The 27,957-nt window shown below is 38.9% G+C and overlaps 2 protein-coding genes across 2 annotated transcripts in view; one reads left to right on the forward strand and one right to left on the reverse strand.

Annotated features, from left to right (window-relative positions):
• The window catches only part of LOC124248121 (uncharacterized), a 59,235-nt gene extending 37,513 nt beyond the window's left edge, over positions 1-21,722 (forward strand). The window contains exons 2-4 of the mRNA XM_046677953.1: positions 15,219-15,343; positions 19,022-19,140; positions 20,372-21,722. Coding sequence (XP_046533909.1) covers positions 15,219-15,343; positions 19,022-19,140; positions 20,372-20,644 — 517 coding nt within the window. The 3' untranslated portion in view covers positions 20,645-21,722. The remainder of the gene's footprint in view (positions 1-15,218; positions 15,344-19,021; positions 19,141-20,371) is intronic.
• FBXO28 (F-box protein 28) lies at positions 1,597-27,145 on the reverse strand. Its single transcript, XM_046677951.1, has 5 exons — positions 26,873-27,145; positions 15,909-16,018; positions 13,283-13,421; positions 4,090-4,285; positions 1,597-2,494 (listed from the first exon to the last, which is right to left on the reverse strand). Exons 1-5 carry the CDS (start codon positions 27,137-27,139, stop codon positions 2,100-2,102), a joined length of 1,107 nt encoding a protein of 368 aa, XP_046533907.1. The 5' UTR covers positions 27,140-27,145; the 3' UTR covers positions 1,597-2,099.
• Between the last annotated feature and the right edge of the window lie 812 nt (positions 27,146-27,957).

Below are 27,957 nucleotides of genomic sequence, written 5' to 3' on the forward strand. Positions count from 1 at the left end.
GATATAGTTTAAAAAGAAACCCAGGAAACTTTAAATAAGTCATTAACAAATATTAAAGAAATCAGCTGAGGTCATATCCCTTTGATGCATAAGGATCATACTTTGTAAACCTGTAAACATGTACTTTGTTACTTAAAAAATCTTCCTATTACCAGGAAAGCAGACTATTAAAGGCCAAGAGTATTCCAGGAGGCCTCCTCCAAAGGTATGACAATATGGCTAAATCCTACAATTACAAAAATGAGACCTGCTGAGAAAATGAGTTCCAGACGGGGACTTTTATGGAGGACCTTGACTGACAAATGGTTTTTGGAAATTGTTTATTTTAAAATTACCTTCCCGACAAACCATGAAACACTTGGATGTTATTTTATGGTTTTTCACTGAAAACATACTACATTGTAAATGGACTTTCAAAGTTAGACATAGAATTGATCAAAATCTAAGGACAATCTTATGTAAGGACAATATTAAAAATGGAGAAGAAAAAGTTTCATTTGGTGAGGTCAATCTAAAGGATGCATAACCATGTCATGTTGGACGGATAAAGATGGCAACCTTGTGCTTTTATTCCACTAAGGTACTTACCGAACCCTTAGGTTTATACAGGTGTCAGACTCCCACCTGGAAAGGGATAGTTTTCTATATTACACCTAAATTTATTTTAAATAACTGAAGCCCAAGGCAACAGTTGTTTAAAAGAACTTAACAGTCAAATAATAACTGCATAATTTAGTACATTAAAATAATACTAGGACAGTAATAACTGAATGTCTCAAAAATGGACAACTGGGGAAAATAACCACTGTACACAATTTGGAGGTTTGTAAAGTGACCACTTAGAAGGTTGAACAGTGCAAGACATGCTTTTCCAGTTACAAGCTCAAAACAGGAGTGCAAACGAAATTAAAGCTTTTGTTTACAGTTGTAGGGTAAGGAAAGCTTGAAATTAATGTTAAAAAGCTTCCCTCGGGTCATCCCCCAGAAATGAAATGATCAAAATGCTTTTTCATAACACAATTTTTGTCAATGAACCTTCTTTCACTGGTAAAACTGCATCCCACACATTGGGTCCCCTACTCACACCACTGGTAATGACCACATTTGATCAATGAGCACACCCAGTGGTGAGTAAGGAAGAGTACTGGTTACCAGAGGTCTGATATTGATAGAGCCTTGGAATTTGGGGTTCTGCCTTAGCCAGTGTACCTGAACCCTACAGAGAAGAGATAAAGCAATGGGCTTTAATATTCTCTTGTTTCTGTAAAACTGGAGGACAAATGGACTAACAACCTCCCCCAAGAGGCAAGCTGTTGTGGTGGAAGATGTTGAGCACTTAAACTAAGATGCTGCTCTAAAAAGTGAACAAGTAGAGAGGTTCAAGATCAATGCCAGTGCAAGAGCTTTTTAAGTGAGTTGACTAGGCAATGCATGCATCCATCCATGCAATGTAGGACATGGCCCCAAAAGAGAACTGAAAACGTGTATATAACAACTGGATAAGTCCCTTGCCAGTAGTTTATAAAAATATATAGTCAATACTGTAGAGGCCCTTCTCCAGTCAATGCTATGGAAGTCCGTTTAGTTACCCATTACTTCAATACCAAAAAGCATTTACTACTTCTCAGACATTCCAGACAAAGGTCACTTATAACAAAAAGTCAACATTTGTTTTTTAAAACAAGATACTGTCCATTTAAAAAGTAGGTCTTTTCTTTCAAGTGAACAGGACATTTTCTGTATTCAACTTAACTTCTAGTCTGTCAAGACTGATTTAAGATCCTTATGTAATGTGCATATATGCAGAGACAAATAAACTTACTTTAAACATTATCTGCACAGAAAAAAAGTTAACTCCTCAAAACATGATAGAACAGGTCTGGTTAGTACAAATCTATTGCAAAGTAAAAAGATTCTGTGCATCAGTTCAACCAGGAGAAGCAGGAAAAGAATGTCCCAACCATGAGAGTTCAAGTTTAAGTTGTGTTCTGAAAGCCTAGAAGCCTACAGGACACCGTGTTGCTTGTGGCATCCTGATATGCATAACTGCTGAAGCCACTAAGCCGGGCCTTCCTCTGGAGCTAGAGCCACGTTCCAGTCTACTTTCTGTTCCGGAGACGTTTCGATTTCCTCAGAGAGTCTATGGCTTCTGCGGCCTTTTTTCGTTTCCGAGGAGACTCTTCATTCTGCCCAGACCCTGAGGAGTTTCCTACTGCACTTTCCATCACTTCTCGTAGTTTCCGTTCCAGCTCTGCCAACCGCGCGTTCTGTTCCCCTATGATCTGGGTCTGCTCTAGCAGTTTCTGGTCCTGGTCTTGAAGCTGTTTCTGCTGCTCTTGCACTTTGGTGCGAAGCTCAGAAATCTCCCTCCTGAGAACAGTCACTCCAGCACCATTTGTCTTGACCTGCTGCTGGAGCTTGGTAACCTCTTGTCTTGACGGGTTTTGCTTAGAGAAGAGCTGCATTGTTGTCAGGGCTGCAGAAGGTCCTGGAACTGTGGAGAAATAATTAAAAATGGTCGGTTAAGCACTTACAATGTCTCACTACCAGTAATACTTCATTATAAAACATTTTTAGGACCTAATAAGAAAATACAAGTAGTAAAATTAGAATATAATTAGTTTCCATCTTATTTCACACAAGCAAACATAAACATTCAAGTTAGAAGTATAGACCTACCATGTTCTTAAGTTCTCTCTGCACTTAGTTATATGCAAAAGCTTCGACTTTAGCAAAATAAGAGGGATGGCAGCAAAAAGTGGATTATATCCACATGATGATCAGGAAGAATTTCTGACGTGGTATAGGAAGGCTTTGGAACTATTTTGTTTTAGGAATAACAGAATGTAACATGGGCATAAAAATCACTATTTTAAACTAATAACCTACTTTTTTTTTATAAACCTTATCTCCTGAAGGTTTTCTAAAAGGACCAGCTGGATCAGTTCATCCTCCAAACCCATCATGCTAATTTTCTCCTTGTACCTCTAAATAACCAGAATTTTTCCGTGACTGATGCATTCTTCCTTCTCTCTCTGCTTATTTTTATCCAACTTCCACTAACACATCAAAGCTCAGAATAATTCTTACCTCTTGTGAAGTTTCAATCAGACCAGCCCACAATGATCTGATCTTCCTTAAGAAGATCTGTCTCTGCTACTCATTTGGCATTAGGACACACCTTTAAAATATTTCTCCTGCCCACGATAGTTCACCTTTGAGGCTGGATGTGTCCCGCCTTTTGAATTGTCAGACCCTTGAGAGCAGACAGCACGTATTACGCTTCTTTTCAGTCTCCACAGGCCACAGAACAGTGCTGTGCGCATAACAGGTACTCAATGACAGAAATAAATGCTGAGATACTGCAGGCTTTATTATTACATTAGAGAGCCACTCAGAGACCCCACTGACTACTCCAGGGAGCTAAGTAAGTCGAACAAAACAAAACGTTTCACTAAAGTTTATTTCCTGATTTAACATATTTGCAAGGGGTGAAGACACTGAACAAGTTAGGCTTTCGGTAGAGAAGGGCACAAATCTCTAGGACCCAATATACTTTTGCAAAACAGCTACCACAAGAGAACCCACAGTGTTCAAAATAGCCTTACGCACCCTGTCTTTTAAAGTAGCAGCCAGAAGCTCTGGGGCTGAAATAATTAACTGGATATTTCTTTGAAGAATTTCTGGGGTTTTATCTGGTATGTTTAATTCTGCTTTAGCATAATGAATATTAACTAGTCAGAAACATAAGAAACACATATATACGTAGCTTTTCACCTAGCAGTCGAACTCTGATAAATTCACTCTAAGTCAACAGTTGTGGATATGTGCACAGATCTAGCCACAAGTGTGTTCTTCAGCGTGCAGTTTAAATAACGGAAAACCAGAGACGAATGTACTTAAGAGTAGTGGATCAGTTACGCAGGTTATGGTCTATGATCCAAGTTGTCATTAAAAACGACGTTGCAGATACATATTTACAGACAGAGAAAAGTTCAAGACAGACAGTTAAGTGGGGAAAAAGCCAGTTACGAAACGATGGAGGAAGGTTATTAGAAAACGACCATGTGATTAACAAACGAGAGCTACCTGGAGGGGAGCCCATGAGTCTCCCAGACACATCTGATCCCGGCAACTTCCTCTTCAGAATCGGAACGATCTTCTCATCAAAGTACTCCATGGCCATGGAGGAAATGTCCCTCAACTCCTGAAGGACTTCGTGAGCTCGCTGAGGGGCTCTGGTAGAATTGACATATCTCAACACACGATAAATCTCATCGATCACCTAAAAAAATGAGCTCTCATTACCACTTCTGATTTTTTCCCCAAAGAAAATAGTTAAATAGGGAGAGAAGTGACTGCTTGTTTTGTGAGTCCTGTAAAGACCCACAGGGCCATTTAACTGATGTACTGGCCATTGATAACATTACCATCTGTAACTCACGGCTTTAAGGGGCTTGTTATAATACTTTATATTTCATACCATTTAAGCATCTTTTCTGTATCAGGTACTGTGCTGAGCCTAAGAATCAGGATGAATAAAATATAGCTCCTGCCCTAAAGAAAATCACAGTATAATTGAGGAGACAGATGTGTAAATAAGTGACACAAAGAGGGATATATAAAGAAACGAGAGGACTATACTAAGAAATTAAATCCTGGGTGTGAGCAGGGGCAGAGGTAGGGCATAAGCCACAGCCACATTCTTCCGGCCTCCAAACCCACTCCACGCTAGCCCGAATCTGCCTGCCACAGCCCGGGGACTCAGCCTGATCGCCTGCTCTCTTTCACACGCCACCACGGGCTCTGTCCCTTGAAGTTTTCTTTCGCAAAAACTTGCTATGGATTGCAATGAGGTCTCCTCAGCTCCCGCTTTCTTGCTATCACCAAAGGGTATCAAGAGATCCTTTTTCATTTTAATGATAACTGCAATGGGGAAACGCAAGGCATAGCACACGTAGAGAAGAAACGAAGTTCTGACAATTAGGAAGAGCTCCTAATTCCCCTGCTACAACGGTAACCGAACCTTCCTTAGGCCTTTCTGCCCTCAGCTTTCGTCCCTGTGATGTGATCCTTAATACTGCCCATGGCTTCAGCATAGACCTCAAGATGCTAATTCACATCTCTGAAGGTCTGGATGACATCTATTCCAAAGGGTCTGTACCCTCACAAGAATTGTGGGTTAATCAACCAAACCGTTGTGTCACCAAAATGTCTCAAGTCACCTTGAATCCCATTCACTCCTCCTACTGCATTATCTAGCCAGTACCCGTCTCTGGAACAGCCCTGGAATCTACCTTCTCTTCTCCTTCACTCAGGCTGCTGAGTACTACTAGAGAAACACATAATCTTGCAGGATGGCGCCAGGACAAGTGACAGTCCTTAACAGTTTCCAGATGCTCAGTGCAATGAGATGATCTTTCTCAGTCCAGCATCACGTGTGCCTAATGAATGTCAGCAAAATTAACAGTCAGGATGTGTCCCGATCGTGAATCCCAGAAGACTTCACTGCAGAGGCCACATCTGTGAGCCTGGAGCTGTGAACAGGAATTGGCTTGGGCTGAGGTGGTGTACATGGAGGCAAATGTAACGGGAGATGAGTTATGCTGGTCTTGAATTCCATGGGACATGCAGGTGATACCAGCCAGCAGGCAGCAGGAGATACAAGGTAGGAGTTCAGGAGAGAAAGTGCAGATGACGGGGAGGCCTCAGTAGCCAATGGCCTAAGAGGGCCAAGTGAGAAGATGCAGAATAAGACAGTCAAAGGCAGAATCCCAAGGAGCTAATGGTTAGTGATACATTTATTTTTGGCATTACTACTAGATTATGAACTCATTTTAGAAGAAGATAACATTTTTTCAATAATAACTTACTGAACTACCCTGTTAGGAACAATTACACATATTTTAAAAAAAAGAAAAAGAGTACCTTCCCTTGGGCTTACAATTTAATTATGTGAGCATATCCTAACATGTAGGATAAACATTATCCAAGTATTTATTGAGTTCTTACTATGTACGTGTCCTTTTTCAACACATTGGGGTAAAAACAGTGAACTGGCTGACAAGATTCTTATTCTCATAAAGCTAAAGTAAACAAATAATAAAATAATTTAAAATAGTGCCACGAGGGAAAAAGAGGAAACTGCAATAGTTACTAGTGGAGAAGGAGGGAATAGCATGAGACAGGTGGTCAGGAAAAGCTTCTCTGACATAATTAAGGTAACAGTGAGAGATGAGGAGGAACTAGTCACTTGATGATCTGGGGAGAAGAGCGTTTTGGGCAGGACTAATAATGGCAATGGCTCCAAGGTCAGAGTCAGCTTGGCCTGTTTAAGGAGTTGGACAGCTAGAAATATGCTATCTATATCTATTTATGGAAGCTCAAAGCTTTGAAAGATTTAATATTTATACACAATTAAGAACTGATTAATAAAAATAAAAGCTGAAGTAGGAATACAGTATTTTTCTTCTAAAGGTCCTTTAGAGCCAGCCCTGATGGCCCAGTGGTTAAAGCATTCCACTTTGGTGGCCTGGGTTCGGTTCCTAGTCACAGAAACATACCAGCTGTCTGTCAGTAGCCATGCTGTAGTGGTATCTCACATAGAAGAACCAGAAGTACTTACAACTAGGATATACAACTATGTACTGGGGCTTTGGGGAGGAAAAAAAAAGAGCCAGCCCTGATGGCCTAGTGGTTAAAGTTCAGCGCTCACTGCTTCAGTGATCCAGGTTTGCTGTCTGTCAGTTGCTATGCTATGGCAGCCGCTCACATAGAAAAACAGAATGACTTACAACTAGCATATACAACCATGTACTGAGGGCTTGGGGAACCGAAAAAAAAAGAGGAAGATTGGCAACAGATGTTAGCTCAGGGCGAATCTTTCCCAACAAAAAATAAATAAATAAATAAAGGTCCTTCATACTGACTGAGATGCTATGTGCTAATGCTAGGATATTAACTGATCCATAGTTTTGTGTTTATCAAAGTTTTATATGTACGTTATAAATAAGAAAAGCACTGCAACGCTCCAGTATTACTTTATGTTGTCCTCAAAGCTAGTATGTTGCATCTCTGGATATAAAGTAACCATTAGTTCTTTGATCTAAATCAAGCCCTCTCTCCCTTTTTTGTCCCAGGGCTTTTGCACATTATGATCCTTTTTCTGGAATGTTCTCCCTGCATATCTCCCCCACCTTCTCCAACCCCAAATTCCTTACTCATGCTTGAGGTCTCAGTAACATTTCATTTTCTCAGAGTAGTCTTTTCTGATCCCTCTTCCAGTTTAAATTATGTTAATATCTCCATTGAATCCTTCATTTTCCCTTCAGAATACACATTACAAATTGCAAGTGTATCTTTCTGTTAATTTCTGTCTTCCCCATAATATAGTAAGCTCAATGAGAGAAGAGATCATAGCTAGTTTCACTGGCAGATCCCCAAGCCTAGCAGTGTCTGGCACATGGCAGATACTCAATAAATGTCTGTTAAATGAATGATAAGGATGGTCAAATGTTATACTGACATATCTAAATACAACTGTTTCGGGGCAAGCCACAGGATTAAATTCAATACAAGATATGATTTTTAGTGGCCAGATTTTGTTTTGAACATAAAAGTCACAGTTAACAGAATTTCTATTGAAAGGGATTTTAAAAAATATATAATACTTGAGAGAGTACTTATATGTTTAATGTAATATCCACAGCTTTATTAATGGATCTATTTATATTATGTTTGTGTTCATAAATACTGGTAGACAGAAGATTATTTACAGTATGTTTGAGCTGGACTAGAAATGACTGCTGTAATGATTCAAGCATGAATAAGACAGAGATCTTATCCAATGCAAGATGACTCAGTGAAAGACCCACAAACAGAAAAGCATAGCTCAAATGGTAATATGTTCAATGTATAAGCAAAGTGCTGTGTGGAAAAAAGGAAAGTAGAGAGAAAAGCTCTGTTTGAGAGAATCAAGGAGACGTAAGGAAGGACTTGGCAATGAGAAATAAGTAGAATTTCAAAGGGTAAGGAAAGGTGGAGCAGGAGGAGGGCACCTGGCTAAAGAAAGAGTGGAGCTCAGTGGATGGATGATGTGGATGGACAGGCGACAGCATAGAAAATCAGCATGTATGTAGTACAATTACCTACCATGCATTTATTCTAGGACTTCAAAAAAGCATAAATTACGCAGTTAATCCTCTTCCATAACCCTTACTCTTCAGAATGAATCTCCTACCAAAATATCCCACAGAGATTACTAATTGATACTAAATTACATCCATCAGCTAATTTGTGAAATATTCTTTACTGTATTTAGTTTTATAAATATAGTGTGACTCTTACCAATTGCTCTAGTCTTCCATTAGGGAAAGCAACATTTTCACATCTCGCTATATAAAGATTAGTCATGTGGGATAATCCATGTTTTCAATAAAATTAAAATCTTCTCCCTCCTCTGTCCAAAAGTTATAAGCAAAGGACAAGATGAAGAAAAGGACACAGCATGTTAGAACCATACTGCTTCTACCATTCAATCAGTGGCTGCAGTGGCTTTAGAGGCACATAGTAAGAAAGCAGAGTATTTACTCAATTTTCAAAATATTTCATATTCTGAGTAGGTTTAATCACTTTCTGAAAACTCCTTTAGCAGCAAGAATGTAATGGTATGAGTCTGGAGTCCAGTGGGAAGATCAGAGGCCTCAGGCTGGTCGCTTTTAATGGCTGTTTGTACACCTTGCAAATAATATGACACACACTGAATCCTATCCAGGCTTGAGATAATAAAATAATAGTTATGAAAAATATTTTTAAGTTTTAAAAAAGTATGGTACAAACCAAATGTGCGCAACTATCCCATTTCTAACATATGCAGTTCACTCTAAAGAGAATTTCTATCTTGTTTAACTTACTGTTTAGCAAATAAAGCTCCTATTAGAATACTGAACCTAATATGTTCTCATTTTCCTTCTTTGTCTTTTTGTTATACGTGAGATTTCCTTAACTTTCCCTTCTACCTCTTTTATTTAATTTAAAAATTAAGGGATATTCCTCAAAATAACTGACCTATGCTCTTCAAAAATGTGAAGATCAAGAAATACAAAGAAAGCATATGGAACTATTCCACATTAAAGAAGATTAAGAAGTCCACGCACGATCCTGGATTGGATTCTGGACTAGTTAGGAAGAGTAAATTATTGGGATAAGTGATGAAATTTGAATATGGATTGTCGATTAGTTAAGTGCATTGTGTCAATGTTAAACTTCCTGATTTTGATATCTGTATTAAGAGACTGTCCCAGTTCTTAGGGAATACACTGAAATATTTAAGAACATAGGGTTATAATAGCTCCAACTTATTTTCAAATGGTTGAGAAAAAATAAAATGCATATATAGAGCATAAAAGCAAAGAGCACAAAAGGTAAATAATTGCTGAATCAGGATAAAAGACATATGGGAGTTCCTTGCACTACTCTTGCAATTTTTGTGTAAATATGAAATTGTATCAAGGCAAGTTACCAAAAAAAGAAAAAAAGGAATTAAAAAGTGCACCACCACCAGTTTTTTCCCCTCAAGACATTAAAAACAAACCGACACCACCTAATATGTAGATTCTAAGTTTGTTCAGGGCAATCTAGCTTCATGACCTTGCATAATCATTTACCCCGTGAATACCACGATTTTGGGGAGCCACTGTGTTTCAATAAGCACAAAAGGGTGAGCAGGGTCCCTAGCAACAATCAAGAGCAGGGACTATCTATGTCTTTTTCCGTTATTCTAGCTCCCAGGATGGCTGGTTGGCCTCTGCTCACACGTGTGCTTCGGTATGTGTGAATTGCTGATACTGACCATGAACTTACTGTAAAAAGTTTGACTTCTATACGTCCTAAGATTTGAGAAATGTACATAGGAGTAAGCTAACAATCTATAACCTCTTAGTTCTCAGAGAAGACGAACGGAATATCACTGTAGTGGTCAGGGTGGGCAACTACGGCCCTATTTGACCTGCGCCTGTTTTTGTAAAAAAAGGTTTTATTGGAACACAAGCGCACCATTCATTTACCACATGTTGTCCATAGCTCCTTCTCAGAGTTGAGCAGTTCTGACAGAGCCCGCGCAGCCTGCAATGCCAAAAATAGTTACTATTTGGCTCTTTACAGAAAAAGTCTGCTGATTCCTGCCATAGATAATAGTGCAAACTCGCAACCAGTCTGAATTCTTTAGACAGCTTTGCTCTGAATGCCTTGTTGTCAGTGTGGTCTCCCTGTCAAGAGGCCTTTTGAACCCCTCCAGTGAATGAGACCCAGGTCTGCGCTGAGTAGGAGGCAATGACTTAGCTCGTCTGCAGTTGGAGGGGGACCTGTAGGTTTAAATCCGTCTTAAATATACACTCTCAACCAACCCTCCTGTCCGAGCCCCACTTTCAGAGGTGCTTGGAGCTTTCTGAGGTTCAGCTGTACAGACTGGGAGCCTCTCAGCTTTCCCCACTGCCATTTACGATTGAACTGTCTCAGTTCTGCTAACTCAGTTACCACTCGTTCATCTCCTTTCCAGCTTCCAAAATTATGTTGCTGACATCTCCTCTCCTGACTCATTCTCAGGGGTCTTGTTTTCCTTTTTAAAATTAGCACATTTACTGTATGAGTGAAATTTTGCGAGGAATCAGAGGTAAACACGTATTCAATTTGCCATCGTTAACCTACCATTTAATTTTAAGAGTAAATGTGATTGCCCTTTCAGAAAATAATTAAAAAAATTCTTTTTCCAACTATTAATTAAAAGGCCCCAAATTTTGGTACATACCAGGCAATCTAATTTAAACTACAATAATGATATTACCAAGATTCACTTAAGTAATTTGTGAAAAGTAATTTATGATATGAAATGCTTACTGTAGATCTGAATTTTAACAAAATGGATAAATTCTATAGAAAACCACAAAAAGGAATTCACTTAGAAAATATAAAAGCTCCTGAACTTTTATTTTAAGCATAACCCAGGAGCACTATCTTGGGGAAAACAAGAATAACCTACCATAGAAATCATATACCAAATCAAGATTATATGTTAAAACAAAAGAAAATTATTTTCTTGAATGTCCTCACTTACGCACGTGGAAATTAAATGCCACATCCTTATGTTCTGAAGGTAGAATGTGAAAAGTTCAAGGAGAAGTACAAAAAGTGAATGATCATAGAACCACCCAAATACTGCAAACTGTGTGAAGTTAGCAGTTCAGTTTTAGTTTAAGTAAACTAAAAAGTATCAGCTATATAAACACAAAAAGTAATATTCTGAGTATACACATAGTGTTTTTAGGCAAAATATAAGCTATAAAGATGGCATTTTTAAGAAACAAAATAATCCAAACTGAATTAAGTGTGATAATAAAAACAAAAATTATTTCTGTTTTTTTTAGGCTTGTTTTTCCAGTCAAGTTCAGGTATGCAGGAGAAAAAGAACTTAGGATAAGTTCTTGTGAAGAACTGGGGACTATTAAAGAAAAATGGAAGAAAACAGCAAAGAACACAGTTGAGAAATCAGAGCACTCGAGCAGAGCTTTTGCCCAGTCACTTCAGTTCCCTAGGCCCCAGTTTTCCTGTCAGTGAAACAGGAACGGTAATACTTGTTCTGTTTGCCTCACATGCTGAGACGACAAGTAAATGAGACAGTGTACATGAAGTGCTCTGGGAATTAGAAAGTAGTTCATAAATATAAGCTGAGAGCAGTGACAAGAAAAAGGGATAGGTAGACATCTATATTATAAAGTCAAGGTAGGTACAATATTCCGTTCCACTGCACTTCTATTGCGGGCAAGGTAAAGGCTCAGTTAAGGAGCCATCCAGAACAAATGCCCAAGGGGACCTAGTGCATTTTGAAAATGGAAGACATTCTCCATTACTGCCACCTTGGTTTTATTCTTTTATTTTGGTATTAGAAATTTAAGTGAAAAGTCAACAAGTGGTTTCAAAAAAAAAGAAAACAAGACTCAGATGGATCTGACCTCAATTCTTTAGACAGTAAATATCATCATTCCAACCACATGATCCTGAGCCACCGGAACAAAGGCTGGCAACTTCTGCAAAGGCCAGACGCTAAATGTCTTAGGCTTTGCAGGCCATGTGGACTGCTGCAAACTACTCAAGTCTCATTAGTAACGACTGACTGAACTGTCTCTGGGGTTATGAAAACTGTAAGATGTTTCTTAAATATTCATATTCTTAACAAGATATGCACTAAAAACTACAAGGCTATAGGGGGCAATCGACATTAGTTCAATGAACTTTCCAGGAAAACTTAAATGTTAAGGCCTATAAGTCAGACATGGATAAAATCTGGCATAAGAATCAGAATCTGAAGTTTCTAACTGGTCACTCTTTTACAGTAAGTACGCTACGAAAGCACTGGTGGCTAGTATCAGGAAAGTGAGCTATACCAAAGAATATTTCAAATAAAATAAGAAACAGGATTCTTCCCCAAAACAAACATCATAGAAAACTGAAAATGGAGAAAGTACATACAAAATAATGCCAATGTTAATTATCTATGGAAACAATAAAAAGAGAATGTTCAAATTTTAGTAGTTATTAATTCGTTTCGTGTTAAGGGAAGCTTTTGCTAGTATCAACTAGGCAGCAAAATGTTTAATTCCATTTCTGCCCCTTCCATATAAAGAGATACAGACATGTATCATCTGAATTTACGAATTCAAGAAGCAAGATACTCCTGAAGGTTTGAGAGCATGCTAAATGCTGGGGTCTCTTAATTTAGTAACAGTAAGTATGCCACAATGCCCTTATTTCTAACTAGCGCTATGGCGTAGCTCTGAGGACACTGCTATACAGTAATTATTGATTCTGTCAAATCTGGAAGTTTCTAAGTTGTCTTCATGAAACGTTTCTCAACAAGACAAAAACCAGCTTGTCCCTCCTCCTCCACGTCCCCCAAATTATAACAATCCTGAAGGCGGGGACAATACCTATCTTGTTCATTGCTGTACGTCTGGCATCTTAACCAAGAGTAAAAGCTGAGAATTTTTTCCTCAGTATGAACTCTTAACAAGCTTCCCTAGAGAACAGTAGAACTTCCACTGCATAGTTCATAATTAGAACTTAAAATATAAAGATCACATAAATGATACATATTTATATCAGTTACTGTAAAGAAGCTATACAAATCCACCCACAGAAATTCATTTCTGAGGAGTAGGAACAATTCTGACATTAAAAAAAGGTTTACATAGTGCAATCCAGCTGTTCTAGGTAAGCAATTCTATTTTACCTTTCCTGGGATGAAGCAACAGAGATTGGAATCCACATACTTCATGAAAGTCATATTTAATAGTGATAGCCTTGTTTCAACAGCAGCAAGGATGTCTGCATGGCGAGCTAATGAATGGTTTCTCCTTTCCGACTCTCTCCTGTGATTAAACAAAAAGTAACCATTAAAGAGCCACCACAGACTAAAATGTCACCCAGTCAAAATGCCTTGAGAGAACAGTCTAACAATTACATGTTAATTTAGAAATCTACAACTGGGTCATAATTTAACTGTAATGATAAATGAATCACTATATCCAGAAATCCTTGCCAAAGACTAATACAAATATTAGTCTTCTCTTTTGACTATCAAGCCTAATGGCTATCTGAACCAGAGATAAATGAAAGAATTACACATGGATATATAGACAAGAGACTATATGTTTTTGCCCATAGAATCAGCTCATAAACTTTTTAAACAGTTTTATTGAGAAATAATTCACATAATAAAATTCATTTTTAAAGCACACAATTTAGTGGGTTTTGGTATATTCACACTTGTGTATCCATCCCCACTACCTAATTTCATCACATTTTCATTACCACAAAAAGAAAGCCTGTTACAACTATCAGTCACTCCATTCTCCAGCCCCTGGCAACCACTAATCTACTTTACGTTTCTACGGATGTTCCTATCCTGGACCTTTCAGGGAACTGGAATTGCACGTTATGTGGTGTTTTGTGTTATCTTTCACTTAGCACAGTCTTCAAGGCTCACCCATGTTGTAGCCTGTATCAATACTTCATTCCTTTTTACTAAACAATATTCTATTATATGGACATTCCATCATCCTGATTATCCATTCATCAGCTGATGGACTTTTGGGTTGTTTCCACTTTTTGGCTATCATGAAAAATGCTGCTGTGAACATTCATGTACAAGTTTTTGTGTGGATATATTTTCATTTCTCTTGGGTGTATACCTAGGAGTGAAACGGCTGGGTCATCACATGACTCTATATTTAACTTTTTGAGGAACAAACTGTTTTCTAAATTGGCTGCACTGTTTTATAATCCCACCAGTAATCTATGAAGGTTCCAATTTGTCCACATCCTTCCCAATATTTTTTGTCTTTTTTGTTTCAGCCATCTTAGTGGGTAGAAAGTGGTATCACATAGTGTTTTGATTTTCAATGCTCTGACAACTAATGATGTTGATTGAGCATCTTTCATGTGCTTGTTGGCCTTTAGTATATCTTCTTTGGAGAAACGTCTATTAAAATCCTTTACCTACTTTTAAATTGGGTTATTTCTTTTTATTGTTGCGTTCTAAGAGGTCCTCATACAATCTGGATACAAGTCCTTTATTAGATATATGAACTGCAAATATTTTCTCCCATTCTGTGGGTTGTATTTTCACTTTCTTGATGTTATCCTTTGAGGCACAGAAGTTTTAAATTTTGATGAAGTCTAGTTTGCCTACTTTTCCTTTTGTTATTTGTGCTTTTGGTGTCATACCTCAGAAACCACTGCCTGATCCACATTCATGAAGATGAGTGCTATGTTTTTGTCTAAGGGTTTTATAGTATAGCAGTGACATTTACACTTAGGTCTATGATCTATTTTGAGCTAATTTTGTGTTGGTGTGAGGAAGGAGTCCAACTTCATTCTTTTGCATACTCAGCTGTTCTAGCATCATTTTTTGAAAACATTATTCTTTCTCCACTAAATTGTCTTGGCAGCCTTGAAAATCAATTGACTAAAAGTGTAAGAGTTAATTTTCTGGACTCTCAATTCTATTCCATCGATCCCTATGTCTCTCCTTCAGTCAGTACCACACTATTTTGATTACTGTAGCTTTGTACTAAGATTTGAAATTGGGAAGTGGTAGTCCTCCACCAACTTTGTTCTTTGTTTTCAAGACTGCTTTGATTATTCTGAGTCTTGTATTTCCATAGGCATTATAGGGTCAGCCTATCAATCTCTGCAAAGAAGACCACTAAGATTTTGGTATGGACCACAGCGACAGTACAGATCAATTTGGGGAGTACCATCATCTTAACAGTACGAAGTCTTCCAACCTGTGAGCACAGAACGTCTTTCCATTTCAGTCTTTTTAATTATTTTTAACACTGTCTTGCAGTTTTCAGCGTACGAGTCTCACACTCCTTTTGTTAAGTATTTTATAATCTTTTAGACGCTACTGTAAATGAAGTTGTCTTTTTTAGTTTTGGATTGTTTATTGTTAGGGTATACAATTGGTTTTTATATATTGATCTTGTATCCTGTATCCCTGCTGAACTTGTTTAGTAGCTCTAATAATTAGTGTAGTCTTTACATACAAGATCATGTCATCTGTGGATAAAGAGAGTTTTACTTTTTCCTTTCCAATCTGGATGCCTTTTATTTCATTTTCTTGTCTAACTGCCCTGGCTAGAACCTCCAGTAAAATGTTGAACAGAAACGGGGAGAGTGGACAAACTATAGTAAAAATCACTTACTGTCATCTGTGTACCCTTTGCTACAAAAACTTGGAAACCACTTAACATGTCAACTGTCAATGAGATTTCTTTAAAGAAATCAAGAAACAAACAAGCGAAACCAAAACCCCCAACTGTAAATTATTGCCACTGCTAGCCATAACATACCTTGGGAGTTGTGCTTTAACTTGTTTCTGACATAGATTATGGTACCTCTCTACTTTGAGAAATCCCTGATTCAACATTCTCTGGCAGACCAAATCCATTCTTTTACAAACCTATGGGGAGAGAGGAAGAGAAAGAAGAATTTTAAAAAGCAATAACCAAATAAATAAAAGACAATTAACTTAGACTCGTAACTGATGGCTGAAAGTTCTCCGTGCTGGTACCATTCCTCAGTTTGCCATCGAATCTCTGAATCAGTATCTATGTGGATGAATCCCTCATACTTTGTAACTCTTGCACTATCACATTAAGAAATTCATATGTGTAGGGGAGCAATAATTTACTACTTTACTTCAAGCATTTGTTTAATGTTCTGAATGCATCCCCACTATTATGGTCAGAAACTGTAGCACTAAAGATAGGTAAGACAACATACTCAAAGGTTTTAATGGTTTGGAACAAAGAAATTCTCCTTTAGCCAAAAATGTATACTCAAACTTAACTTCAACCTCCCACAAAGTTTATATGATCTATAACCAGAATGAGAATGCTAATTTATTTCCACTAGTGATTAGCGTTAACTATAGAAAGTTAGTCTACACTACTGTCATATCCTCCAAAATATCTTAACATATGCAGCAGAACTCAACTATTCTGAATCCTTAAGGAAAATGGTGTTTTTATACAGGGAAAGTACAGGATCAAAAGTCAGAACACCTAAATTTGAGTCTAACCTTTATGCATCCTTGAGCAAGTCAGCTACCATTTGAAAGCCTGAGCCAGCCGTCTGTAAACTGTGGATAGTATCTAACTCAGAGGAATTTCGTTAGGATTAAATGAAACAATACATGCTAAATCCCTTGGTAAAAATTATGTTGAATAAATTTTAACTTAGTACCAACTCGAAAACTTTGCTCTATATACTTAGTTCTATTTCTGAGATATCCCAGCATCTTTCTTACCTTAATGGAATCTAGTGCACAAAATCTGTTTGTTCTTTGATCTCTGAGATTTTGCAGTGACTCAGAATCATCAACCTGAAAATCCACCTGAACCAGCTAATTCTCACCATAGAGGTGTGGATGCTGAAAGGCAAAACACTGAGATAACTCTGTATCGAGGCCCCATCAATCAGACAGCAGCTGTCTTGTGCCTCGACCTCTCATGGCAAGCATCCAAGCACAAATGCTTGTCAAATACTTGTTGAAATGAAATCTTGATGAAACCCTTGATATAAGTTTGCTTTATCCTGAGAATATACGGACAAAAATTCTGGCAAACTAGGTTGAAGTTTATGAAGGCTTAAACAGTCTAATATTAAATACTAGATCCTTCCTAAATCACAGCATGCCAAATGAAAGGTATTAAGGAAAACAGTTGTTTTCAATTTCAAAATAAATTAAAACAACAAATTTTAAATACTAAGAGTAATTCCTAATAAATGATATTTTAAAATATAGGAGAATCTATTTCTAACTAAACTAAATCAGTTAACATTTGTTCAGCATATACTGAAAAAATAACTAGTAAAACTAATACATTTTAATATAACTTTTTAAGAAAAAGTAACTTCTCTAAAACAAAATATTTAGTGAGTTACATTTTTACAAATCTCTTTGATTTGTGGTTTAATAGAACAGAAGTGAATCCTCATATATGCTGCTGCACTCAATCTACTGAGGTATTCTTTCCTTAGAAAATTCTAGAAAACACAAGTCACAAGCACATATTTCATCAGCTATCAGTATGACATCCATCACGTGTCACATAGCTACTGGAAAGCTCCACTACATACTTGTTAAAAATGAAAATAACATTTTAGTGCTATAATAAAAATATTTCAGCTCTTACAGACTCCCTGAAAGGGTCTTGGGAACCCCTCTGGGATCCCTGGATCACACTTTGAGAACCAGTACCCCAATTCTGAATAATCACATTGTCACAAACACCAGTACTGAACTTTATGTGAGGAAAAAAGAAGCTTTTATTGTGTTATTGGAGGAAGAAAAGAAGTGGGCGTCTATCTGTATGTGTGATGAAGGCGAACAGAGCAGACTCAAGTTTCATCTTTCGTAATACAAAGCGAACAGATGACATCAAAGAAAAGAAAAGCTGCTCAAAGACTTGAAAGTGGTACCTTTGGAGAACAAAATTAGGGGTGGTAAAAACGATTTTTTGTTGTTAAAACTATTTGATGTGAGGGACAATCTTGTAGAAAAACACTTCTTGTCTTTGTGGACTCTAAAACCTCTACTTCTGAGATGAAATATTAGAAATAATATTTTAGCAGCAATAAATTTCAAAGAAAAAAATTAAGGTCAGTTATTACTGTAATAGTTTCTAAGGTACTGTCTAAGTTATTTTATTATACACGAATTTTGCTGCACTGAATCTAGTTAACTCCTAGGAATCAGCTGTCTTTTAATAATCTAGAAACTCAGTGGAATATTTGAGTGCTGACTATTATGAGGATCTGAGTGCTGACTGGGTGACGAGAAGACGAATTAATAACCATTAAGGTCAACCAGGGAAGACTTCAGATGATACAAGATTTGAATTAGGCTTCGAAGGAAGAGAGGGCAAGGCCTGCTAAGTCAGAGGTGGTGGCATATGCAGAAGCACAAAATGTGGAATGAATAAGCCATGAGCAAGCAAACTACTTCTGAAGTTAGATCTGATGTGTAGGCAAAGTTGGGAGAAATAAAATCTCCCACATTTTGAGCAGGGAAATCAGATAGGATTGAGAAATAACTTTAAAAAGACCACCCGGTTTCTGAAAGATCTAGTATTGGGACAGTTAACTCATCGATTTCTGTAAGCAACTATAATATTAGTGCTAAAGTTACGGTTCTGGAAATCTCATGTGTGGATAGCTGAAATCACTGTAGATGAACCCCCAAAGGAAGAAGTGTGAGGTAAGAAAATAAAGGCTTAAAAACAGAGGCTCAGCTGACATTTAAGTTAAAAGCTGGTAAAAAGACCAGAAAATAAGAGGTCACAAAGACAGACAAATTAGAACAGCACCACAAAAGCCAAAGTCAAAAATATTTTAAGCGCTAGTCAATATTGTAAGAAGAGAGCAGTATTTAATGTGGTACTCTTCCTTTCACGTTCAGTAAGCACTGATGGACCAATAGCACAAAAACACAGACACGAGAGATCCTCTATCTTTTGCTCAGGACTCAGAAAGAAGCAAAGTGACCTCTGGAAAACAGAAACACTGATTTTCCCAAAGGTAAGCAGTTTAACGATAACTGCAGACAATGGATGCTAACTTGCAACACAAAATTATCTCATTTAAAGTCTAGCTCTATATTTATGAGTATTTTAATAATTTCCCAAGGCTAAAGGAAAATTTTTTTATTTCCCTATTACAACTAAACAAAAATCCTAGTAATTTGGCAATTTACCCAAGACAGTAGAATAAAATTCTGGAATCTAAGAGACAAAGATGATGACTATGTCAAAAACCATCAGTGCATTTAGAAATTAGCAAAAATACACTATAAAAACAAAAGAGAGCTAATGGAATAAATCAGTCTAGAATGAAGAAATTTAGCTTGGGCCCCACTGTTACCTGCTGTTCTAGTGTGAGAGAACAGATGTGGTTTTTCTTTGTTAATTACTTAAGGATTTAAAAATGCCATGTTTATCTTTTTCATCATTTCCAACGTAAGTGGTCAGTAACAAAAAATTCTCTTCACTTGTGTTTCTTTAGACATCTTTTTCGAATTCTTGTGCCACCATGGCCCTTCTTAACAATGAAGACACATATGCCATACATTTGTGAAACTCACAATTTACCTATTAAACTTAATCTTTAATATCAAATCTTAGTTGATTCTAAGATACACATTTTTTCATATTTTAATATTTGATGTTGGAATAGTTTTACAATGTATGATGCCCTACAATTATAAGTGAAGCATTTCTTTCTTAGATGTCTTAGATGGCTTGTATGCTAGACTTCTTGGTTTTATTCAAGATGCCGTAGAAACTATAAGACGTTATCAATTTAATAAAAACTCTTCTGGAAAAAAAAAGCACTGCCACAATAATATACATACAAGTTGATCAAGATGCATTCTGATTTCAAAAAATGTTATAGAATCAAGGAAATATTGTAACAGAACTATATTTTTTATGTGCTCATTTAGTGCTCTATAGTTCTCAAATGCATCAAACACTTGATGTTTTTCTCCAATTAATCCAGAAGCTATATCCAAAGATTAGGCTGCTTGTTAATGACCTTTGAACTGAAAGGAACTTAGACACCAGAACCTATGCTTTCTTTTTACAGTGGGAAGACTGGGGCTTTAAGATATTATGTCATTTGTGCAAGGTCATCTAGCTATTCAGTGGCAAAAGTGAAACTAAGAATCCAGGTCTTCAAATTAGTGTCTTAAATTTAGTAATCTGCAGCTATATAGATTGAAATAATTATCTTAATTATCTCAACTGATTAGGATCTCAACACAGAAAGTGTTGGCACCAGTCTAGAAAGCAGGATTCCTGAGGCAATACGGGATTTCAAGGACATTCAGGGCTCTCACCACACTACTAAAATTCAGAGAGATGGAGCTGGACCAAGATCTTCCCATCAAAGTTCAAAGCCAGAAGTGAATCACGAGGGCACAATCACACGAATCTGCGCTGGGGAACATTTTACAAGCCATCTGGCTGGACTCCTCAAAAGTCAACTGTGTGAAAGAGTGAAAAAAGTGGGGGGAATGTTCTAGATTAAAGAGACTGTTTTATTAGATTCAAGACCCTTACCCCCACCCCCAGCTATAAAGGATATTTTCGGGACAATTGAGAGAAATGTGAATATAAAATGAAATGTTAAATCCTTTGGAAGTGAAGATATTGTGATTATATAAGTATTTAGGGGCAAAATGACATTATATATAATGTCATAACATGTGTGTGGGATAAAATAAATATTCATTATAAATATAATTTTAATATTAGCCTGAGCAAAACAATTGGGAAGTCTGTTCCCAGGACTTCTATAACGTATCCTAAAAGCCAAAGAGAAAAGCCTTTCTGATTATTCGCAGTTTTTTATTATCTTTATCATTATTCTCCTCATTAATGCAGGAACTGAGTACTGATTATAATGAAGGAGCCTGAGGCACTACTATAAATGGCTATTCTTATTAATTACACACTAGCTTCAGATTACCTTATCAATTTTTATTCTTATCAAGAGCACTTTTTTTAGCCACCTAGCTTCTTAAAATGGTCTTGTAGAATGTTTAAGACATTCTGGGTGAACAAAAACTTTAAATTATTAAAAATTTTCCAATCCCCTCTGTTGGGGGTAAATATTAAGCAAGTGATTTTTCAATAATATTATAATTTATACAGAAAATGCTTTTATTTCACAATGACATACTTTCTGCTGTTTACTCAGAAGAGTGAAATGTTTTAAAAACTATTTCATTTATTCAACAAATACTGACTACTTATATTGTACCACAGACTAAGGCCATCAGGATTTGTGATGAAAGGATATGTGGAGCTTAAATTTAGTGGAAAACAGGCCCTTCCAAAGATAATTCCAATATAACATATAAGTGCAATAATGATGCAACGGGAAAGTTCAGAGAAGAACCACAGAAGGCTTTACTGAGCTACTAACACTTCGGGTGTGTCTTGAATGTACAGATATTTTCTATGAGAGGGAAACAAAGGCGAGGCTGTAGGCAGAGGAAAGAGCATGTGACTGGACAGGCCTAAGATGTCTGAGAAACCAAACAGCTCAATGCCGGGGTTTTTTTTTTTAATTAATTAATTTTTTTTTTAAAGATTTTGTTTTTTTTCCTTTTCCTCCCCAAAGCACCCCCCGTACATAGTTGTATATTCTTCGTTGTGGGTCCTTCTAGTTGTGGCATGTGGGACGCCGCCTCAGCGTGGTTTGATGAGCAGTGCCATGTCCGCGCCCAGGATTCGAACCAACGAAACACTGAGCCGCCTGCAGTGGAGCGCGCAGACTTAACCACTCGGCCTCGGGGCCAGCCCCTCAATGCCAGTTTTAATCAATCTGCAGTGCAAGATGCTAGATGTAGGGGGTTGGAAGAAACCTCTATCCAAGGTTATCTTTTACTCCTACTCTCAAAAATCATGAAATTGCATTTACATGCATAGGCCATCCCTCGAAGATAGCACCCGCCCCAATACTGTAAGAATCTATGCTACTCAGTATACCAGGGAGTACAGGGGCATCAGGTCTCTTATATGAAATGAGGATGATGACAAGAGATGGAACTTTTGGTTTTTTAACATCCTTACTTACTTTCCCTACCAAACACCGTCAACCCTGAAGGTTCTCATAAACAGTTTCTTAAACTTGACTGGTCTGTGCAATACGAAAGGTGGAAAGTAGGCGGGGAGTGTGACCACTAATCTACGACATCTCAAACTTCACATATCCCAATTCAATCCCATCTTCAGCCCTCTAAGCAGTCACCGATCTCCAATTACTGCATTACGTTATACATCATTCTTTTCTGCCGAGCATGTTCTTCCACCTTACTGACTGGATAAAAACTCATTATCTTGAGGAGGCCTTTCCTGACCAATCTCAACACTCTTGCATTCACAGTCTTTGCATCTGTTATCCAGGTGCTGTGTAAGTGTGCTCAAGGAAGGTGTGTGCGTTCTGTCCCAGTGAAGAGACTGTGAACAGGGTTACTGATTGAACCCCTTCACCTTGAGACTAGAATCTGCAGGAAGAATGAATTGTCCCCAAGATATTATCTTGTCACCTGTACTTAAGTACCCATTAATAAAATCAACAACCTGACAATGAGATGGTGGGGAAAAAACAAACTCAGCAATATAGAGAGTGTATTCTCTATAATACAGCAATAGACAGCAGCAACTTTGAGCACTTTGGTTCTCAAAGTGTGATCTAGGGGCCCCTGAGGTTCCCAAGACCCCCCTTTTTTTTTTTTTTGAGGAAGATTAGCCCTGGGCTAACTACTGCCAATCCTCTTTTTGCTGAGGAAGACTGGCCCTGAGCTAACATCCATGCCCATCTTCCTCTACTTTATCCATGGGACACCTACCACAGCATGGCATTTGCCAAGCGGTGCCATGTCTGCACCCGGGATCCGCACCAGCGAACCCTGAGCCGCCAAGAAGCGGAACGTGCGCACTTAACCACTGCGCCACCAGGCTGGCCCCCCAACACCCTTTTGACGGTCTGCTAGGGCAAACTATTTTCATAATACTAAGATGTTATTTGCCATTTTCACTCGTCTCACAACATCCAGTGGAGTTTTCCAGAGGCAACACGACATATGGTGATATTGTTCTGACGGCTCGTGAAATACGTACTATGTATTCTTGTGTTTTCGAGAATTTTCTAAGGTAAGCTCTTAGAGTCCTCAATAACTTTTAAGAGTGTAAAGGTGCCCTAGGACAAAAAAATTTGAGAACCACTGGTACAGAGCAAGAGATATGAGGAAGACAGATTTCCTATTAAAAAAGAAAGGAATGGTTTCTCATTTTCCTTCATATTTCCTACCAATCAACCCTCTCTATAACTGAAACTTTCTAACACATCTGAAGAAAAGCTGTGAAAGGAACTATAAATGGGTAACAGATTTAACTAGGTACAGTGCTCTAGAGAAAGATCTTGAGATGAAAGCATGTATTCACTTATTTTGTTACTGACTGGAAAATTTCATTCCAAATAAGCAAGACTTCTGAATTTAACCTTCAGTCAAATTTATGTCCTGAACCACTAATAGGATTCCATTAAATTTAAAGGAGTTCCACTAGAATCCCACAGGAAAAAATCTGATAGGACCTCTCTAAAGCATCTTTTGTTTATGGTGAGGAAGATTGTCCCTGAGCTAACATCTGTCCCAATCTTCCTCCACTTTGCATGTGGGACACTGCCACAGCATGGCTTGATGAGCCCTGTGTAGGTCTGTGCCCAGGATCCAACCCTGTGAACCCAAGGCCACCAGAGTGAAGAGTGCAAACTCAACCACTACACCACCGGGCTGGCCCCTAAAACATCTTTTAAAAAGCCTTCCATACTCGTTTTTCAGTGAGTGAACATTGTACTCATGAGTCAGTTATACCTTCAAAGCTTGCTTTGATCTGCTCCCTAACTAGGGGTAGGACCTCCCTTCTTAACCTTTGCCACTTGTTTCAGAAACCCTCATACTTGTCAAGGGGGTTTAGGCAAACAGTCTAATGCTACATCAGCACAAACTGCCTGATTCACCAGAAAAACAACTCAAAGTACATGTTTTGTCATTTCAAAAGTTGTGTTCAGCTAAATAATTTTAAGTACATTGGAGTTAAATATTTAAAGAACTATTTCTGTGTAACCAGGATCTCCAGGCTCTGGGTACGTTTTTGGAGCAATAGACAATGGCAGAAAAAAAGTTAATAAGGCATTTGGATAGTCCCTTGGAAATAACTGGACTGAAGAGTCAAATTTCAATTATTTATGGCGGCAGGAAGCAAAGGCTATCATCAACTAAACTGCACAAATAATTGAAAAATGTCATTTTAGCAATTTCAACTTGGAGCAAATCTTTTAAAGAAAATACATAGTAACAAGTACATGGATTGTGGACCTGTCCTCTAATTTAGGTGCTAACAATAATTATGATTGAGGTGCTAATAAGGCAAGTAAATTGGGAAGGAAGAAAAAACCAGACATCTGAAAATATATCAGCTCGCTCATCAGCCACCACAAAGTCAACATTTAGCTTTATGGAAACTAATTCTGTTCTCAATTAATATCATACTCTTCCAAACACATCCAGCCTTAATTCCACTCCAAAAAATACTTACAATAAAAGGGACTATGTCATTTCTACACCAGATAGCAGCATACATACTAAAGTTCCTTGATTTTTTTGGCAAACAATTCTTTAAGTATTAATGGCCACTTATATAGAAGAGGCATATAAAGCACCTGCCAGGAACTGCCACTCGACTGCCAAATTCATAAACAGATCATAATTAAGTTAATGCTGACATCTAGTGGCAAGAAGGAACACCTTCCTCTTCTAATATCACCTGAATTCTAACTTACGATACCAAACCAACGACTCTAAAACCAAAGACATCTCCAAATCCCCACAAAGATATCCATTTAATCTAAAAATTATCCATTAACCTTAAGTAAAGAGAAGAATCAGAGAATAGTGACTGAAGGAGAGGAAAAAAACTGTCTGCGCCATAGCAAACTGGCTATAGAATCTTGGAGAAGGGGGTTGGTGCGGTGGTAAGGGACTCTTTATGAAAAATCTTTGTTTGGAACTCCAAATTTGTATCCTTAAAAGCCTAGAATAGATAAATGCTTAAAAATTAAGAATATTTCACTTGAATGAGATGTCATTTATTGAACTATGGGATGTGTTTTAACTCTGTCCCCTAGGATAGGCTAGTTCCCCCCGTTTAAAAATGTTCTTAATTTTTAAAAAAGTAAAACGACTAATGAATGAACAAAAAACCCACAGTTTTCCTCAACACTTATAAAAGACAACTGTGGACATTCCAAGCTTTACAAAGCCATTGTCTGGCTGAAAGGCTCAATTCAATCAAACGTTATGCCCAACTTGCAGACATCACGAATGTATAGCACAAATCTTGATCAAACACCATCCTGTATAGAAGCGTGAAGAAATATTTAAGATCCTACGTGAAATTCTAGGGTGACATGATTTGGAAATTCAGGGCCCATCCATTTAGAAACATCACTTTTCAAATGAAGCATTTCCATCCCCGCAGACCGGCAGGGTTGAACTGTTGTGTTGAGTGAGAAAAAAAACCTGTCATCGGTTTGAATTAATATTCACAAGCTTTCTTTAAAAAATAAGTGTGAGCTCCTTTCCAAAATGCAATTATGATCAGTTTTAAACTGGAGGGGCAAACCTAAAATATGGTATATTGATGAACAAGAAATGCTCTCCACAGCACATTCAGAAATATGTCTTTGTCCTCTTACAAACAATTCTGACCACAGATTCAGCTTCTACACAGAGTCGGTTTGCAATCACTTCAAAATGTCCACCTCCTTCAATTTCCTCACCACTTACAAATTCACTGAAAGGAAGCAAAACACCTGCGCGAACTAAGACATCAAACCTGCCGGCAAACCTCTGGGGTGAAGCAAAACCCCAATGACGTTTTTTTTTTTTAAATAAATCACTGACTCTACTGATTTTAAGCTCTAAAACCTCTCCTGGAGCTGGCGGGTGGGCGTAAACCATTAGAGTAGTTTGAAAATGAATTGCAAGAAAGAAAACAACCGCGTCCAGGAGCCACGGTGTCAAGGGGCACCTTCCCTCTGGGTGCGAAGGGTCAGGGGCGAGGCGAAGCCGGACAGGTAATTTCTCAGGGCCCCACTTCATGGGTCCACTCTGGGGCGCCGGGGTCGGGGCTACGCAGACGTGCTCCAATTCCTCAGAACCCCTACCGGGTTTGGGGGTAACTGACCAGCCTTACGTTGTCCTCTCCAACAAGGAAACTTGGCTGGTTGAGGGGACAATACGTTATCCTGGCAGACAACCCAAAGCTGGCCGGGACCGTTTCGCCTGCTTCGGAGTTTTCTCCCCCAGCCCGGCCTGGGCTGCAAGGTGACAGATCCAAAGGCGGCGGCCAGCCCCCTCCTGTGCCCGCTCCGGCCGGGCGCAGGTGGGAAGCCCAACTCCCGCGACCTCCCCGCCCACGGCCCCGCTTCCGGGCCGGGGGCACGGAGCCCCCCAAGGCCGAGTGGCCTCGGGCAGTCACCCCCAGCCCCGACTGGAAGGGCGGGAGGGGGACAAGCCCCGCGGACTGGCGCCGAGAGAGACTTCGGGGCGGGAGGGACGTGCTCCGGCGCCGGCGGGCGCTCGCGGGGGTCTCCCTCCCCGGGGAACGCGCCCCCTCTCCGTCCCTCCCCAGACCTCGGCCCGGCGGAGAGGGCGGCGGGGGTCCCGCGGGGGCCTCACCAGGCGGAGCTGGCTAATTTCGTCGTAGGACATAAAGCTGAGGATGTTCTCGATGGCTACGATGGGCAGCGCCACCAGCGTGTTGTTTTGAGGCAGCTGGTCCGGAGCCAGCGCCGGGGCTGGGGGCGCCTGGGACCCCGGCTGCGGGGGCTGCGGTGGGGGCGGGGGAGGCAGGCGCTGAGCAGAGCCGACGGCCGAGGAGGAGCCGCCCTCGCCGTGGCCGCCGCCTCCTTCCTCAGCCATCCGCTCCTCCGACGACGCCGCCATCTTGGGGGTTTGATTCCTTCCCCCACTGCAAGGGGAACAGGGACACTTCCGGTGCGTCACTTCCTCCTCTTGAGCCGCCGGGGGCGGCGGGGGCACCTGGAGGAGGGGGCGGAGCCAATGGGGTGACAGGCGGAGACAGAGGAACACATTGCTGTTTGTTCAAGTGGAAATGAGGGACGATCATGTACACTCCTGGAAAGGGGATCTCTGTAGGCCGTTTATCTAAGATTGGAAACGACTTGAGGGCGGGGGAACCATGTCTATTAAAATTCACCTGTGTAGTTTTCTTGAAGAGCTTCCTGATAAAATATGATAAATGGTAAAATAAGTGATAAAAATAATGTTGCCTAATAAGTGTAGATAGAACGATGTAATTCGAATATCATCGTTTTCAATAATCATAGTAATACTTGATTTAGGCAAATAAAAAAGAATGAAGTATTGATTAAAACTACCTTCTGGATGCACCTGGAAGACGTTATGTTGAATGAAAGAAACCAGACACAAAGGACCACATATTGTAGGATTCCATTTAAGTGAAATGTGTGAAATAGCCAAATCCACAGAAACAGAAAGTAAATTAATGGTTTCCAGGGGCTGGAGGGAGCGGAGGAAAGGGGAATAATGCTAAGGGGTGCAGGGGTTTCTTTTTGGGGTGATGAAATGTTTTGGAATTAGATAATGGTGATGGTTGCACAACCTTGTGAAAATACTGAAAACCACTGAATTGTACGCTTTACAATAGTGAATTTTATAATATGTGAATTATATCTCAATACAAAATTAATTTAGGCAAGAATCATCAAAAGATGCTAAAA

Source organism: Equus quagga, chromosome 12 (genome assembly GCF_021613505.1).
Source record: "Equus quagga isolate Etosha38 chromosome 12, UCLA_HA_Equagga_1.0, whole genome shotgun sequence".
NCBI lineage: Eukaryota > Metazoa > Chordata > Mammalia > Perissodactyla > Equidae > Equus > Equus quagga.

Bases quoted from the DNA above. Each gene is read 5' to 3' on its own strand.
- FBXO28 (XM_046677951.1), bottom strand. From the start codon at position 27,139: ATGGCGGCGTCGTCGGAGGAGCGGATGGCTGAGGAAGGAGGCGGCGGC. The intron at 4,286-13,282 runs GTAAAATAGAAT...TCATTTTTTTAG, and splicing joins GTTGCTTCATCCCAGGAAAG to GTGATCGATGAGATTTATCG. The intron at 2,495-4,089 runs GTAGCTCTCGTT...ATTTCTCCACAG, and splicing joins ACTCATGGGCTCCCCTCCAG to TTCCAGGACCTTCTGCAGCC.